Below are 18,645 nucleotides of genomic sequence, written 5' to 3'. Positions count from 1 at the left end.
CGTCGGCATCTCCACACACGCTCCTCTTTCTGTCATTTAACCGCGGAGAAGCACTACATTGTCGCAAGTTTAATGATGTACAGAACGGAATGCCTCAATAAATCCGATCCAATCGAAGGAGACCTGAAACCGATTTCTAAATATCCGAATGCATGCATTTTTTTTTTTTTTTTGTGTTTACATGGTCATAGAACAGATCTGATCTGTGTCACATATGAGCAAAACATCAGAATTGGGTCACATTTAACTGGCAGAAATGTGGCCTAAGTCACAGTCCTGTTTTTGGTTATTAAAAATTACATTTCTTTTAAGTTAGTCATTGGGCATGAGACTAAAAGGTTTCTGCCAATGGACACAACATCACACCTCAAGATTAAAAGCTTTTAGGTGTCGGGGAAAACTGTGTGAATTGTCAAGCCTCCTACAAGTAGACATTAAGTAAAATGGCCTCATTGAAAATGTAACTTTTTTGAAAACTTTTTTATTTTTCGTAAAAAGTAGAGCTATAACCATGGCTGGCGTAATAATTAATAATCCTCACCCACTGAATTGGCTCTATTAGGGGCCGATCACAAAGAACATGCTTTTTTTTTAGTTCTAAAAAACCCAATTAGTATCACACTGCCATATTGTTGACGCTGTGCTTCGCTTTTTATGTTGCTAGGCAACCACTGGATCAACAGCCTTGAGGCTGGAGGGCATTAGGTCAGGATCTTTTTCTGCATAGAGTTGAATTTTTCAAACTGCAGGCGCAAAGAGGGCAGCATCAAAAACACAAGGTGCATAACACTCGCTGCCAATAGAAAAATCATTTACAAAAGGGCCCCTCATCACAAAAAAAAATAAAACAAAAGTAACAAAATATGTGTGAAAGGTATGATCAGGGCCTATCTCTTTCTAATCTTCCTACTGGATAATTGGAAGGTGGTGGGTGCATTGGTTCTGTTGCATCATCCAAATGAACACTGCACATGGTGCAAAATTCAATTCAGTTTATATTTATTTCTATAGTGCTTTACAATGTAGATTGTGTCAAAGCAGCTTCACATAGAAGATTATAGTAATTTGAAACAGTGTTGGTTCAGTTTTCAGTGTTGAGGTTCAGTTTAGTTCAGTTCAGTGTGATATTCACTGCTGAGAGTTCAAACACTGAAGAGCAAATCCATCGATGCGCAGCTGCACAAGTTGCAAACAGTGGCAACAGCGGTGAGGAAAAAATTTCACCAATCGGTAGGGGTGTAACGATACACTCAGCTCACGATACAATGTGTATCACGATATAATGTTTTATGATTCGATATGTATCACGATATTTGGAATAAAAATTTAAAATTAAACTGAAATGCAAATTTTATTTAAAAAAAATTTAATTACCAAGTAAACTATTTTTATGTATTTCTTTTTTTTTCAACTTGTTAAACTGAACCTTCTTTAAGAAAATAAACTAAACAGGCCTGTTTCTGGAAAATAAAACAATTTAAAAACTTCTTGAAAAATATTATTGAAATGACAGAGACAAAATTAAGGAACAATTTAAGTAAAGGTGCATTTTAGGGTGAATTGTACCTTATAAATACAGCATGTGACTCTTTCAACACCATTAGGAGGTATCCATGTCACTGTGCAAAGTATGTTAATCACTGTGAAGACTAAAACTTCGGCTATGTTTGACCCAGTATGCATGTCGAAAAGCGGACGAGTCTAAAGCAATGACTGTACAACTGAAATGTTGCCAGACGTCTGATTTTGAGAGAATGGGCCATCCTCTATTTCAGCTCCACTCATCTTGGTCTGCTAACATTACTGCTGCTGCAATCTGAGCTTACGTGCGACAGCAGGTGGAACGTAGCTCACGTGCAAACAGCTCAACTAATAAGAGAAAACGGACGTCATATTGTAATCAAATCGTCATAATGCCAGGATGCATATTGTGACATTTTTGCATCGCAATAAATCGTACAACGATAAATCGTTACACCCCTACCAATCGGCGAAAGTGAAGAATTAAAAAACTCAAGAGAAAACAGGCTCAGTTGGGCACGATCATTTCTCCTATGGCCAAAAGTCTTGTGCAGAGCTGGAGTCTAGGCACTGGAGAGCCGGACGTCCATCATGGAGAAGCTGCAAGTTGATTAATGGGAAGACTCGTCTGTCACTGGGTCTTATAGGAATCAGTCTCATGCTCTTGACTCCTCCTTGACCACAACAGCAGCTGCTTAGGATACGGCCTGATTCAGGATTATGGAAACCTCAGGAATAATTTAAAAAAGACTAATATAAGCGCAGATGCCGTTCAAATTAAAATGCCTTTTAGGAAGTGTTCTCGGCTCCGTTTGCCCTAAATAATGCAGACTAACATTCCTTTAGAGGATATGGATTTCAACAGCATTTGTGTTTTGTGTGTATGCCGAAACAGGCGATGCGGTGGCGCAGTAGGTAGTGCTATCGCCTCACATCAAGAAGGAAGCTGGTTTGAGCCTCAACTGGGTCAGTTGTCGTCTGTGTGTGGAGTTCGTTCTCCCCGTGTTCGTGTTGGTTTCCTCCTGGTGCTCCGGTTTCCCTCACAGTCCAAAGACATGCGGTAGATAGTTAATTGGGTAAGCTAAATTGTCCATAGTGTATGAGTGTGTGTGTGAATGGGCGTGTGGATGTTTCCCAGTGTTAGGTTGTGACTGGAAGGTTATCCGCTGCGTAAAAAGCATATGCTGGATAAGTAAAGAAAAATGTATGCCAAAACACCACAGATTACCTGCAAAAGCCAGTCTCTTGCTCAAACCTTATTTTGTCTATCAACTATTTATTTGTCAATGAACATGTCAGTGTTGTCAGAATGATAAGTCCTTGTGTCATTGTGTATGGATAGAAGAGTCAAATTATTTAGTCATGTTGTCAATATAACAGTGTACTCTGGATGAGTGTTCTGATGTAAACTATGACAATTTTATTTATTTAATTATTTATTTATTATTATTTATTATTTTTTTTGCTGTTTGTACTGTAATTTGTTGACAGATCATGTCATTGTGAAACAGAAAGGAAAAGGCAGCCCTGCATAGCACAAAGAAAAAAAAAATAGAAATGTGAACATAGGACAATCTCTTTTGTGATGCACCTTCATTACACAAAGTCAAGATTTAACCTTGAAACTTGACCAATTTTAGACAGTCAAAAGTCAAATGTAAATGTTATAGAAAAATGCAGTCAAAATATCATGGCATCTTGTTCTGCCTTTTTGCATGTACAGACTTCTGCATGAACAAATGATTAAATGTTGTGGGGGTGAGAGTATTTAATAGAGACCAACATAATAAATTTTAACCCACAATACATAAGCACTAGATAATCTACAGTAGTAAACATCAGGGCACATAATCATCAGCATTGATGTACAAAAGCATTTGCAACTTGTTCAAAGCAATGAGAAACTATGGCGCAATGATCTAAGGGCTGAACAGTTTTGAGAATTTCAATTCTGATCTGAGAAATGTACCAAAGAAAGTAACTGAGAAAAACTGCAATTATTCATTCAAAAATGTAATAGTTATTGTAAAATCTGTGATGTGGCCGTTCTTTGTCAGGTAAATGCAGTGCAGCAAATTGTGGTTGTAACTCTGTGATAGTTCAAGGGCACTGACTCATTGAAGAACACCTGGACATGATCAAATGTGACATTAAAGACATTCATAATGCCACAAAAGACTTGTTTCAAATAAATGCTGTTCTTTTGAAACTTCTATTCAACAAAGAGCTCTGAAAAAAAATTGCTACATTTCTTTGTCATCTCTTTAACCCCATTTTTGGGGAGTTCAAGCTCAAACTGTGGAACCATTTGTTACAAATTAGTACAGCGTATGATTGAAATTATTACCTGAGGATGAAGAAAATGCTTTGTTTTTACTTGTACATAAGACCTGTTGCCACCCAAACTCAGACAAGAGCATTTTTAAAACAAACAGATAGATAGATAGATAGATAGACAGACAGACAGACAGACAGACAGACAGACAGACAGACAGACAGACAGACAGACAGACAGACAGACAGACAGACAGACAGACAGACAGACAGACAGACAAAGACAAAATTGGTGTGCTATGAATTTAATAAGCCTTTTTTTTATAATTTAAGCAATTGTAAACCTCTGTTGGGTTTCAGTGGGTTCCTCGGCTGTCTGTTACAGTGATTGATGAGATGCAGCACTTCTACTGCAGGGATTGCTTTCATTCTGATTTATTCTAAAATAGACAGTGTGTGCTGAAGTTTGTAGAAAAGTTTTTTTTTCTCTCTCTCTCTTTCTCTCTCTCTCTTTGTTTACTTAAAGTTTTGCATATCCTCCAAAAAATCAAAATAAGCACATAGCCTCCAATGGGGTGTTTTGCATTTATGGGTGCTGCAAGCAAAGTTTGGATATGTGCTGACTGAAATACTAGGTGGAAATTGCAGTGGAAAATCAGCATTGTTGAGTGTGGAACTCGACTTTTTAGAATTTGATTTAGAATGATAGTTCATTCAAAAATGAAAATGTACTCATCTTCAAGTGGTACCAAACCGTTACAAGGTTATTTATTCTGTTGAACAATTAAAAGAAGGTATTAAAGATGCCATATACTGCATTGATTTAATAAGTTAAATTGTTCTCTGATATCTACATCGGTTTATGGCTTCGGTAAGTTAAAATAAAATCCAGAAACAGTTTTATAAGCACTTTTATGACTCCATAAAATACCCATAAAATCAGAAGATCCATGATTGACCATATATGGTTTGTTTCATGAATATTAGTGAGCTCCGCTCTGATGTGCAAGTGGTGCTCGCTGCAGAGCCATTTGGGCGAGCTGAGCTCCAGCGAGGGGGAGCTTGAGCTTGAGCTCCACCTTTTTTTGCACTTCTTCTACGAGTGATGTCACTGGGGGTAGGGTTAGGGGTGGGGTTGGTGTACGCAATAAAACAGCTTACAGGAGGCAGAACGAGAGCTCATGCTCCCCCTCGCTGGAGCTCAGCTCTGCTCAAATGGCTCTGCAGCGAGCACCCTCTCCTGATGTGCCACTCTTACAGACACACACATACAAACATCATGATGCATGCTGAACAAGGACAAATATAAACCCAATCAAAGTAACTTTAACCTATTTTGCTCACCAGATCTGTTTTGGATAAAGGCTAAATTATAATTCAAGAGTTCCCACTTAGATATGCTTTTCGTTTATAGCAGGTTTGGCATGCTGTCCCGGGGGGAGCCCTGAACTTGAAGATACTTGAGCCCAAGGCTCCCATCCAGTCAATAAGCATATAAGGGGTTCCGAGATCAGATGGTCTCGATCGAGAGCTCCCCCTTGGAAAAGGGGAGGAAAAGGAGGAGATGGGGTGGAAGGGGGATTCTTCCAAAACGAAAATAGAGCAGTAGGGAGAAAACGATCCATTTATTGTAAACTAGGATCACCCTGATTGAATTATTACTGATTACAGATGAGCAGCCAGTTGTGCTCAATCATATCACGTGCTCTTCTTGAAATTAGTTTATGAAACTTCACTTAAACTTGACAAAAGAGAATGACAGAGATGTGGCATTGTATTTTGAATCTATAGTCAAATAAATAGCCAGGAATTAGTATCAACTTTTGCATAAACAGATGACAGTTCAGTGTTTGTTGAAACAGACGCATCAAATTTCACAATAAACATGATAAATTAACAAAATATGTAACTAAAAAAATATTATGCCTCTTCAGAGTGGCGATGAATAAATGTATAATCTTTAAATCTTGCATTTTGTTTGCTGAGGCGATATTGAAACATGTCCCATTAACACACAGTAAACAATTTGGCGCTCACGTTTTCAAAATAAAAGTCCCATATACACAGTAAGTGAAATATATGCCTAAAAATAACGAAGGAAAGACAATTTTTTTATGGTTGTATTACTAGAAAACGTTGTTAATTATTAAACGTAGCATGAGACGTGCATATTAATGGTCTCAGAGCTATTTTTATGATCTCAAAGCTTGATGACATGGCTGCTCGTCAGGTCTGGATAAACGACCCAAATTAGGCATGGAAATGTGGAGGGCATGGACCTTGAGTCTCGCCAGAGTTTGTTTTGTCTTCTGATTGGGCCATTGGTTGTACAATTTTTGCAATTTGGAATTGGTTGTTCTTGTGGAATTTACATTTCCTGGAATTAATAGGCTCACAGTATGCCCATTTCTATATACTTTTTTTTTTTTTTTTTTTCTACTATACCTTGGTATATCCAGATCTTCATTACAGGGCACCTTTAAGAAGGCTTCAAGCATTTAAGATAAATAAATACTATGGAAGTCAATGGTTAAATATCCAAAATATCCTGTTTTAGGTTTTACTAAAAAGCAGAAATTCAAACAAAAGATTTAGTTTAAGTGGAGTGTGTCAATGATGACTTTTTATTTTATTTATTTTATTTTTTTGCTTTGTTTTATGTGAATTGTCCCAAAAGATTTATTCATTAATGAGCTTTATCTAATATTCAAATGTAATATTTTCCATAATATAACTTGGCAGCATGCTAACAGCACTAAAATACAAAATTACAGGATCCAAAAGCGCTAAAGAAGAAGCAGAAAAAAAAGAACTTGATAGATGCATTATCAAAGCACAATTAAGCTGTCAAATCAAAGTGAAATGTTTCTTAAGCACATTTATAAGTATGCTGGCATGAATCTCTACCTCAGAAGTCAGAGGTGAACTGTTTACTGAATTGTAGTGCTTCACCATTTTGAAAAAAAAAAAAAAAAGATCTTCAAATTGGTGACACGTTGAACTAGTGTGTTAAAATGTACACCCACCCGTCACGGCCCTGGCATTATCTTTGAGAGGTTGTGCAGTTCTTAACAGCTCCAGCTAAACACATGATAGATGATAGCATGCTCCAGTTAGCAAGTTGAAAGATAGAGCAGAAGCATGCCAGAGTTTTAAAACATATTTTTAAAGTGCTGAAACTGAGATCCGTTTAACCCTGAATAGAGATCTTAAATGCTATATTGACTACTAAACAGTGGAGATCAAAATTTATAAACAACCTACAATTTTTTTACATTTTGAGGTCACTGCTATCTGAAGTTGTCCTAATAGAAATGAAATTGTATGAGTATATACTGTGTTTCCAGGATTTTTTCCAGCTGTGGCTGCAAGCCTTTAACACAAATCTACTAAATACCTATGGCGTTATTTCAATGACAAATGGAGAACTGTCTTAAGAGCAAAATTACAAGTCGAGATCTAGCAAGCCAAATTGCGAATGTTTTGATTTCTTGATTTTTTAAATTTTTTTTTTTATTGCAGTACTCAAGCATCTATAACCTTTTACATTTTGGACATTATAAACTCTAGATCAGGGGGTGTCCAAACTCGGTCCTGGAGGACCAGTGTCCTGCATAGTTTAGCTCCACCTACCTTCAACACACCTCCCTGGAAGTTTTTTAGTACAGGGGTGGGCAAACTCGGTCCTGCAGGGCCGGTGTCCTGCACAGTTTAGCTCCAACCCTAATCAAACACACCTGCTTATAGATTTCTTGTGATCTTAAAGACACTGATTACCATGTTCAGGTGTGTTTGACTAGTGTTGGAACAAAACTCTGCAGAGACACCAGCCCTCGAGGATCAAGTTTGCCCATCCCTGTTCTAGTATACCTAAAATGAGCTTGATTAGCTGGTTCAGGTGTGTTTAATTGGGGTTGGAACTAAAATATGCAGGAGACCGGCCCTCCAGGACCGAGTTTGGACACCCCTGCTCTAGATGATTAATAATAAAGCCCAGAGTGTCTTCTTTCCAAAGATACATGAACTGTGAATGTAGATCAAATTATTCATCAACTGTTACTGATTTGGGCGAAGTAGGTAATGCTGTCGCCTCACAGCAAGAAGGTCGCTGGTTCGAGCCTCGGCTCAGTTGGTGTTTCTGTGTGGAGTTTGCATGTTCTCCCTGCGTTAGCGTGGGTTTCCTCCAGGTGCTCCGGTTTCCCCCACAGTCCAAAGACATGCGGTACAGGTGAATTGGGTTGGCTAAATTGTCCGTAGTGCATGAGTGCGGATGTGAATGTGTGTGTGGATGTTTTCCAGGTATGGGTTGCGGCTGGAAGGGCATCTGCTGCGTGAAAACTTGCTGGATAAGTTGGCTTATTCTGCTGTGGCGACCCCGGATTAATAAAGCCGACAAGAAAATGAATGAATTAATGTTACTGTTTTAGTTTGGGAAGGTCAATTTTGAGAAAGTGCCTCTGACGATGACAGAAAGAAGGACATTGATATAGTGTCAGAAAACATTTTACAGAAATCTCATTTTGCATGCTGTCTTCGTCAAATTTGAAATATAAACTCTTGAAATAATTTCAATTCATATTTTTTTCTAGAACATTACATTGATGTTTTCCTCCCCTGCTGAAAAATCCAGCTTAAACCAGCCTAGGCATGTTGGCTGGTTTTAGCTGATCGACCAGCCTGGTTTTAGAGGGGTTTTGGCCACTTCCAGGCTGGTTTCCAGCTATTTCCAGCCTGGTCTTAGCTGGTCAGGCTGGAAGATGACCAGCTAAAACCAGCTTGACCAGCCTAGCCAAGCTGGGAGTCCAGGCTAAACCAGCTATGTCCAGCCTAAACCAGGCTGGTCAAGCTGGTTTTATCTGGTTTTAGCTGGTCATTTTCCAGCCTGACCAGCTTAGACCAGGCTGGAAATAGCTGGAAACCAGCCTGGAAATGGCCAAAACCCCTCTAAAACCAGCCTGGTCGACCAGCTAAAACCAGCCAACCAGCCTAGGCTGGTTTAAGCTGGATTTTTCAGCAGGGTGTGTTTGTATATTGAAAAACAAATGTTGAACATAATACTTTTTTTCCTCATGACTTCATAATGTATAACATTTTACGTTTTTGAGCATGCAACTTTCCCTTTTGCCACAGTAAAGCTCAACATGTCTTCTTTCCAATTATATCCCATTTGTGTTTGTAGCTTACTGGAGTCAAGAACTCTTACTTTTTTAAAGATAGGTATGTGTAAATCCTCTAAAGTGAGTGCTGGCTAAACAACAGAAGCATGGCAATGGAACAAGATAATGTCAGGGTTATAGAAGGTAAATAATAATAGCAGCACAAAAAAAATAAAGAAAGAAATAAAACTGACAAAAAACAAGAGTATACGTAATTAAATAAAATTCTTACAATTGCAAACAAGCAGGACTTTTACCTTAATGAAAAATGTTAAAAATAGAGCACGAATGGACAGTTTTAATAGCCTTTCTATTAGCACTATGTTGAATAGTACAAAGTAAATTTTTCAGTTCCTTATAAAATAAAGTAAAACAGTTTTTTTTTTTTTTTTTTTTGGAAAAATTACACTTATAAAACTTGCATTTACATTTAGTCATTTAGCAGACACTTTTATCCAAAGCGACTTACAAATAAGGACAAGGAAGCAATTTACACAACTAACAAAAAAAAAATAGATTATTAACAAAAACTTCATTATTCAGATTATCAAAATTAAAATATCAAACACTTACGTTTTTAAAAGTTCTAATTGAAATGAAAGAGTACCTTTGTTTAATAAAGACAGAAGCATCATACCAAAGCTTATACTGTACAGTTTAAGTCAGAATTATTAGCCCCCCTTAGATTTTTATTTGAATTTTTCCCCAAATGATGCTTAACAGAACAAGGACATTTTCACATTATGTCTGATAATATTTTTTTCTTCTGGAAAATTGGAAAATCTGGAATTTAATTTTATGGCTAGAATAAAAGCAGTTATTAATTTTTATTAAACATAATTTTAAGGACAAAATTATTAGCCCCCTTTGAGCAGATTTTTTTTCAACAGTCTACAGAACAAACCATTGCTATGCAATCACTTGCCTAATAACCCAAACCTGCCTAGTTTATCTAATTAAGCTAGTTAAGCCTTTAAATGTCACTTTAAGCTGTATAGAAGTATCTTGAAAAATATCTAGTTAAATATTATTTACTGTCATCATGTCAAAGATAAAATAAAGCAGTTATTAGAAATGAGTGATTAAAACTATTATGTTTAGAAATGTGTTGAAAAAAATCAAATAAAACAAAAAACAGGGGCTAAAAATTCAGGGGTGGCTAACAATTCTGACTTCAACTGTATATCACATAACCACCAAAGTGCCAAAAAGATGTGGGGTAGTGATGTCAGTGCAAAAAAAAAAAGAAAAAAATGACTTGAACTGATCTGTTTTTTTATGCCTCAGTTTATTCAGCAAAAAAATATGAACTCTTAAATTCTTCTTGTGTCTTAAATTGTTTCAGATGAAACACTGAGAGGGCTGGACCTGCTAAACGTGGCTGCATCTTTGAGGGAAAACTCAACTTTCTTCCAGTCTGAGGTCATGCGTCCTGCCAATGACCCCAAAGAGAGAGATCCTGCCCATGTCCGCATGCTCAACGATGTCCTCCGAGATCTGGAAAAAAGCTTTCTTATCCCAACCCCACCTGCTGGCTTTTACAGGTACAGGCTCAAAGCATACGTTCATGGATGAATGACGTAAGTTTCCAAGCAAGTGAACAAATCTAAAACATTTGGAGGAAACTTTGATAAACCTAAAAACAGAGAGGTATCAATTATTAAGTGTTTGTGGAGGAATGAAACCAAAATAGGAAGAGTTACAAGAAAACGGTATGTGCTGAACCTGCCATTCTTTGTCATGTTACTTCAAGTAAAACAAAACAAAACAACAAAAAAGTATCAAATAATGCATGACATATCTTTTTTTAGAGGAATGACTATCCTACTTTTTCTACACATGGAAACATTTTTTACCAAAAAGTTTCAAATCTCTTATAGTGATCATTATTTAAAGACTTTAGGCTTCTTTTTGAATGCAAATCATAAAGTTTAACAGGAGTTTTTGTTGTTGTTGTTGTTGTTGCCTTCATCTTCAAAAGTCCTATGCATATGCATAAGCAGATGTCATGCTCATTGTCTTGAGAAGGTGTTTGCATTCAAAGGAGGTACACAACATGAATTAAAGCTGGACAATATTTTCACTTCATGTAGTGAATCTACAGTCTATGCGATACACGATCCACATTGTATTCTTTGTTACATGTGGAACGTAAGTACAGTATTACTGCTACTGTTACATGCAGACTCATACAATCATGGTTAAAAGTCATGTCCGGATAAAACAGGTGCACAATATTTGTTCTTGTAAATGTTTAATTAAATCATAAAAAGGCTAACTAGCTTATTGTGGTGTATGGGCTGCAAAATGGGTGGAATAACATCTACATTCATTGCAATTTAGTAAAGTTATGCGTAACAAAATAATTACACAAACAGTGTGCAGAGTACCCGCAGGGTCTGAAAAGAAAAGTCTTAAATTTGATCATCGCAAATTAGGGCCTTAATTGGCTTGAATTTGGTATGCAACGTCTTGGATTTCGTCTTATTTCAGTCTTATTTTATTTATTTATTTTTGCCTTTACTAGGATTAAAGTTCATACCATAACAAAATTAACTGTTACTAATGTAGGCTAATTGAAATATTCATGCAGCGTAACATTGAGTGAATCTCCCTCTCCACGTCATAGCAGAAAGTCTGTCGCCGTAGCTTAGGCTACTGTACTATGGCGAGGGAGGTGAGCGCGAGTATTTGCATTAATTTATCTCTTTCTTTCTCTCTCTCTCTCTCTCTCTCTCTCTCTCAATTCAATTCAGTTCAATTCAATATCTGCTTTATTGGCATGACAATCGTTACAAATGTATTGCCAAAGCAGTTATAAAGTTTACATAAAAAGTAACATACATATATAATAAAAAATCAGTACACACAGTAAATAGTAGTAGTAGCAAAAAAAAAAAGATGATATTTATTTATAATAATTAAATAAAATATCAACAATACATCATATTATTCAATATATCACAATAATTTTTAATATATTATATTATTATTCAACATTAATTATTTATACAAATCAATACAAAAATAGATCAGAATAAACTACATTTTAAGGATAAAACAGTAATAAAAACAATAATAATCAGTATATTTACAATGATTCATTTATAATCATCTAGGTGTGTGTGTGCGCGTGCGTGCGTGTGTGTGTGCAGGCGCATCACTGATGTTTTTATTGGTCTGCTCTCTCTTTTTGTGACAGGCATTAATGTATTGGGCCGCTAGAAGGACACACTCATTTTTTTCCCCTAGTAAATATTGAAGTTGCTCCTACAGAACTCTGCATGTAGGTTTTCAACTGGATTTTTATCCCACTTATCAAACTCATGACTGAGGAGAGGACTTTCTCTCTCACTGTGGCTCATTTGACATGCTGGCGTGACTTTTCCTCTCGGCTGTTACAGCAATACTTCTGGATAGAGGTCTGCCGCGGGACCCGACCAGATTTCTTGCGGCGCGGGAATACATTTCCGTATAAAGAGCGAGCGAGCAGGCGCGCGCGCGTGTGTGTGTATGTATGTGTGTTTATGTGTGTGAATGAGAGAGAGCGTAATGCTGTGTGTCGCTTGCTTGGTGCTTTGTGTATGTGTGTGTGTGTTTATACAGACAGCTTGTTACAGGAGTGTGTGTGTTTATACAGACAGCTACCCCAATATAAAGCTGCGTATGCACTGAGATATCGAATTAAACCGAATCGATGGCATGATGATCGTAACCGAACCGTGAGACCAGTTTAAGTTCACACCTTTAATTTCTACATTAGAAGTATTTCCACCACAGCCAAGGAACATCCTGTCTAACTGTGGCTCAACACCAACTCTAGGGCAAACGCATTGAGAAAAAAAACACAAGCAGAAGTTGACAGGACTTGAGAGTCTGGGAGAAATATTGCAGCCAAGGCAGCAGAGCTGCGAAGACTATAGTGTTCAACATTAAGTTCAAATTTATTTGTTTATTAAAAATCAAATGTGTGTAACACTGTTGCGTATGTACTAAATATAACTGACCATTTAAATAAAATGTTTAATTTAATTCAAGTAGTCACTTGTACAAAATTATTTCTAGGGTTCAAAATTTATACAGATTTTACATTTTTTCCCTCAAACTTCTTTTGGAATGGGTACGAAGTTGGCATTGAATTTCATTTGAAATGGTATTAAAAAGTTCTTAAAGAGCCTTGAATTTCATTTAGAGGATCCCGGGGCTACCCTGAGTGTGGCTGTTTATTCATAAAAGTCTACAAAATTCTAAAGAACAAAGTGTACAGCAAATAAATGTATTTATAAAAATAAATAATAAATTTCTACATTTTACTGCAGTTACGATGTGAGTTTGGAGTAAAAACATATGTTGTAATTTCACATGCAGCTTTTAGTGCAGCTGTAGTTCATTAATAAGTGACGCAAGCAGCTATTCATTATCACAGAATAAATATCTCAATGTCATTATCAACCGATTATACTGAAGTCGAATTCAGTTTATAAGTGGACTATGGCTGTGCAGTAAATTCTGTTCCATCTAAACACGTGCTGGAGGTTTACTAGCATAGGTTTTATTGAGAAAATGCACAAGAAAATTGCTTGATTAAATGGCCCAGCCCTAAGTTACGCTAATTTTTAAAGGAACACAATGTACTGTACTTAAAATATATGCGGCTAGGAAAGAAAATAATAAGTAATACTTATTACTAGAAATACTTATTACTAGAAATTCTGCCACCATGACATCGTCCTTCAGACCATTTGACTCCTGTAGTTGACCCCAGCATGCAAAAGCAACTTTGACATTGATTCGGCTTTAAGTTTTGATCCTTTTTATTTATTTATTTATTTTTGGACATGTCGAGACACTGCACATGAGCGTGACCATGAAATATTAGTCTATTTGTACATGGTCTGCAGATATACAAATCTGTTTTTTTCAATCATCGACAAAATTATTATTTTTATTATGTAATAAAAATAATAATTTTGTCAATGATTAAAAAAAAAAAAAAAAACTAGTTTGGCCCTGAACATGTTTAACTCCTACGGCTACACCTAGAATATAAAAATGCATATAAATGCTTTAGGATAACTTAAACTAATCATTGGCATTAGAAAGTGAAGAGACTTTCAACTAGCACAATAAAAAAATATGATTAAACGATTACTCAATGGTTGCTTGATTGTCAATAACCCTTTTAATCAATAGACCTTTTTGGTAGTGATGGGAAGTTCGGATCATTTTATTGACTCGGATATTTGAGTCTCATTCATCGAGATGAACAAATCTTTTTTCGAGTCATTTCGTTCATTTGGTTCAATTTGCCAAAATATTATTAAAATGTTACAAATTGCTTCCAAACAATAATCGTTTGTTAATTTTAATGATCACTGATTACGCAAAAACTAAAGTGTTTTTGAACTTGAATGTATGTAAACAAATTGTTGGAGACCTACGAAACTAAATTAGAAACAGAAAAAAAAAAATAGGAGTACTTAGAAAATCTAACTCTACATAACAATAATATATTTTTAAAAAGAGCCTTTTTTTTCCTTTGGCCAGACATCACTGATTTTGATGTAATGTAATGTGTGTATTTAAATAGCGCATTTATTGTGTATGGCCATACACCCAAAGCACTTTACAATCATGAGGGGGGTCTCTCCACACATCCACTAGTGTGCAGCATCCACTTGGATGATGCGACGGCAGCCACAAGACAACAGCGCCAGTGCACTCACCACACACCAGATATAGGTGGAGTGGAGAGACAGTGATAGAGCCAATTCAGTGGATGGGGATGATTGGGAGGCCATGATAGTAAGGGCAGATTGAGGGACTTTGGCCAGGACACCAGGGTTACACCCCTACTTTTTATGAGAAGTGCCATGGGATTTTTAATGACCACAGAGAGTCGATGAACAAGTAATGTAGTATTCCAAGTACTGTTTCCTTAAAATCTGCCATTTGGAAGATGATATACATGATGTGACAGCTAATTTTAGAATTAAGAACAAATCTCCATGGTTGTTGGCTGAGGCACTAATCCAACGAGTGTTAAGCTGTGTTTGAAAACAGTGGCCACGCTGACATATTTTGGCACATTGGACTGTATATCTAATCAGCATGCATGCACATGGCAGAGTATTGGACTGTTTATCTGAAATGAATCTAAAGACTTAAAGACAAAGTTTTCTCAAAAAGAAAAACAAAAGTGTTTATTTATCTATTCCAGAAGGAACAGACTTGTGTTTTTGTTAAGGAGTGAACGATGATATCACTTCTCCGTGGTCTACCGGGGCAGCTAGTGAGAGGCATTCTCATTTGCATCCCTGTCAATTTTGTTACCCTAGACATAAATGCTAAGAAGACCATCCTAATTCATACCTGTTAACCTTCCCATTTTTCCCGGGATTCTCCCGTATTTTACATTTCTATCCCGATATCATCCGATAAAGCTATTTTCCTGTATTTCTCTGAAGGGTGGCAAACAAACATTTAAAGAGCTGAGCCTTTACGCAACCCACACCGCCGAACCACTAGGGGCTGCCCCTTGCTCTTAAATACGAGTCTGTAATGTGCTTTCACTTTGTTTAATGGCGCGATTCCCCTTCCTTTTTAGTACAGGTGCCGTCGCCCCTTCATGTGCAATACTCAAACCAGTCATAAAGAGGTGCGGGACTGTCAGCGGACGCGCTTCACAGTGATAAATAGACACTGTTTCCAAAACGGATTCTGTACTTTTGATTTGAACTGTGTTGTGCGTGTTTAAACATATACAAATAATTAATTATAATAATATCTAAAGATGTTGATCTTGGTGGGTTTTTTTTTTTTCAAACACAAGTAGTTTCGTCCTAAATGAGCATAAACTGTTAGGAAAGCAGTCGAATGCTTTCACTATAACATTAGATGTGTGCATTTCTAAAGTGACACCTCTTATTTAATGTAATCAAACGATTTTTTTTTATATATATATATATATATATATATATATATATATATATATATATATATATATATAAAAATAATTATAAATAATTAATAAATAATTAAATAATTAATAAATCATTAATTTATTGCTCTTTAATCAGAATGTGTAAGTTATACAGTGAAGACACGGTTAATGAGATTTGATTCTTTTTCATTATAATGTGCAGATTCGCACTCTATAACATCAGAAAGATCCGACCCTTCTTATCTGAACATGCAGCTCAACTCCTTGTTCAAGCTCTTGTTCTCTCCAAACTGGATTACTGCAACTCTCTACTAGCGGGGCTTCCAGCTAACTCTATCAAGCCTCTTCAGCTGCTCCAGAACGCAGCAGCACGATTGGTCTTCAATAACCCTAAACGAGCACATGTCACTCTGCTGCTCATCCGTTTGCACTGGCTGCCAGTTGCTGCTCGCATCAAATTCAAAACTCTGATGTTTGCCTACAAAGCGACTTCTGGCTTTGCTCCTTCTTTTCTGCTCTCACTTCTGCAGATTTATATGCCCTCCAGAAACTTGCGTTCTGTAAACGAACGTTGCCTCGTGGTTCCATCCCAAAGAGGAAAGAAATCACTTTCCCGAACGCTCACGTTCAATCTGCCCAGTTGGTGGAATGCACTCCCTAACTGCATCAGAACAGCAGAGTCACTCGCTGTTTTCAAGAAACAACTAAAAACTCAACTATTTAGTCTCCACTTCACTTCCTAATCTGCAATTGCCTCTCTGAATATACCACAAACTGTACTAAAAAAAAAAAAAAAAAAAATTACTAATACTTTTTTTCTTAGACTTTACAGACCTGAAACTTGCCTATAGCACTTATTCATTGTTGCTCTTATAGTTGTGTAAATTGCTTCCTTGTCCTCATTTGTAAGTCGCTTTGGATAAAAGCGTCTGCTAAGTGACAATGTAAATGTAATTAATACCTATTCATTTTAATAAGCTGAACTGTTTGCTAATGTATTTGCTGCTAGGCTAATGTATACTATTTTTTTTATTTTGTAAATAATTATAAAAAATATTACTGACCAATTAACTGTTTATTTACAACGAAACTGCTCCAAATGAGCATATTTAGTAATTTGAGTTTTTTTTTTTAAAGGGGGTCTGGGAAATCCCTTATTATTGTGGGCATATCTCTTTTTTCACATCCCAATGTTGACAGGTATGTCCTAAATATGAAACATTTGATAAAGAAAATACAATTCTTCCTCTAAAACCTGCTGTATTATTGAACTGAAACATAAAAAAATCTTAATTTTTAATATGACAACTGCATTGCATTTATATAAAGCTGTATGTTTTATTTATTTTATATCTGTATTGTACAGATAAAGCTTGCAGGTTCATAAAAAATGAATGATCATAAAGATTCTTGGTTGTTCATGGTGTAAGACCATAATTAGCACAAGATTATAGTGGGAGTCTATAGGAATTTATTACCCTGTAGTCCCCTAAGGGAGATTCGTGGGTCGATGGACTGAAGTAACCATCATTTAGCCATTGTGCTGATATCATCAGCTTTTGCCATCTCAAAGAACAGCAATGGGCTCGCATGATCCAACAATGCAGGTCAATAAGTAGCGAAGCCAAAGTCAAGAGTATTTATACTTACAAAACCATCTAAGGTCAGCAAATTAAATAAGCCAACAAGCAACTTTCTTTAAATCAAACGTTCCTGGTAGCTCCCCCATACAAAAGGCACTATTTGGGTGGATGAAAATGCAAAGAGGAGCAAAAAAGGGTCAAGCACAATATTAAGAAGTGCAGGCCAGCATTACGGAGTTAATGGTTTCTTATGACCTTCTCAGTGGAGCAGATCTAGATCTCAAAACTGCAGGACTTTGGACAGAATTATGTGCTAAAACACTATTGAAGGTACACACACACACACACACACATCATCATCATCATCTTGCAGGGAATAGAAGTAAATCCCTCAGTCGACTGTGATTCAGTCCTCAGCTCAGCAGAATAAAGTGCTGATCTTCAGCCAGTGTCCTCACACACTCTTTCTCAACCGCAGGGATTTACAGATATGCCTCTGTTGTTGATGGGAATTGCGTTGAAGCTGGATCCATTATGGAGTGGCCGAAAATACGGCATGCAATCAAAAAGGAGCCTCTGATTATTTCTCCTTCTTGTGTTTGGGTGAATGCTGGTTTGATCTCCCATCGATCCTCAAGGTCCACAACACACCCCGGGTGCTGCATTTCTGCTTTGACTTTTTCTCTCGATGCCGCTGTTGGCGGCTGTTGGTTTTGCTAATCTGGGCTGAAGGAGGGCCCACTTATTATCAAAGCGACATGCAATTGTAATCAGCAGCAATCAGCATGTCCTGGAGTGGTTTTTATTAAATTAACAGAAGAGGAAGCGAGGGGATGAAGTGCGGGGAGACTCATCAGGGTACCTGCTCATTATCTCTCTTTGGGTTCTGGCCTGTGAGAATTAACACTCTCTCAGTGATCTACACTCTTTCCCCCCCTGTGTTTTGTACATTCGTCTCTTTGTTTATTAATCAGTTTAAAAAGCAATGGGTCTTATAAAAAGGTATTAAAATATAGGCACTTAACAAAGAACTTGACGGATGAGCCGTTGTAGGTATTATGCATTGGATATTTCTTATATAGTCAGACCACTGAATTGTGTTGTTGCACAGTAACATAGCATGCAAATTTTTGCCACTAGAGGATGCGTATTCACAATAAACAAAGGT

The 18,645-nt window shown here is 36.8% G+C and overlaps 1 protein-coding gene across 9 annotated transcripts in view; it reads left to right on the top strand.

The window, feature by feature from the left end:
* Positions 1-18,645, top strand: part of naaladl2 (N-acetylated alpha-linked acidic dipeptidase like 2) — a 635,527-nt gene that overhangs the window by 604,467 nt on the left and 12,415 nt on the right. For all 9 annotated transcript variants that reach the window (XM_073916359.1, XM_073916358.1, XM_073916357.1 and 6 more), the window contains one exon: positions 10,297-10,495. In XM_073916359.1, the coding sequence (XP_073772460.1) occupies positions 10,297-10,495 (199 nt within the window). The remainder of the gene's footprint in view (positions 1-10,296; positions 10,496-18,645) is intronic.

Source organism: Danio rerio, chromosome 11 (genome assembly GCF_049306965.1).
Source record: "Danio rerio strain Tuebingen ecotype United States chromosome 11, GRCz12tu, whole genome shotgun sequence".
Lineage (NCBI taxonomy): Eukaryota > Metazoa > Chordata > Actinopteri > Cypriniformes > Danionidae > Danio > Danio rerio.
The sequence above is the reverse complement of the archived record's forward strand: the minus strand, read 5'-3'. Positions and strand labels throughout refer to the sequence as shown.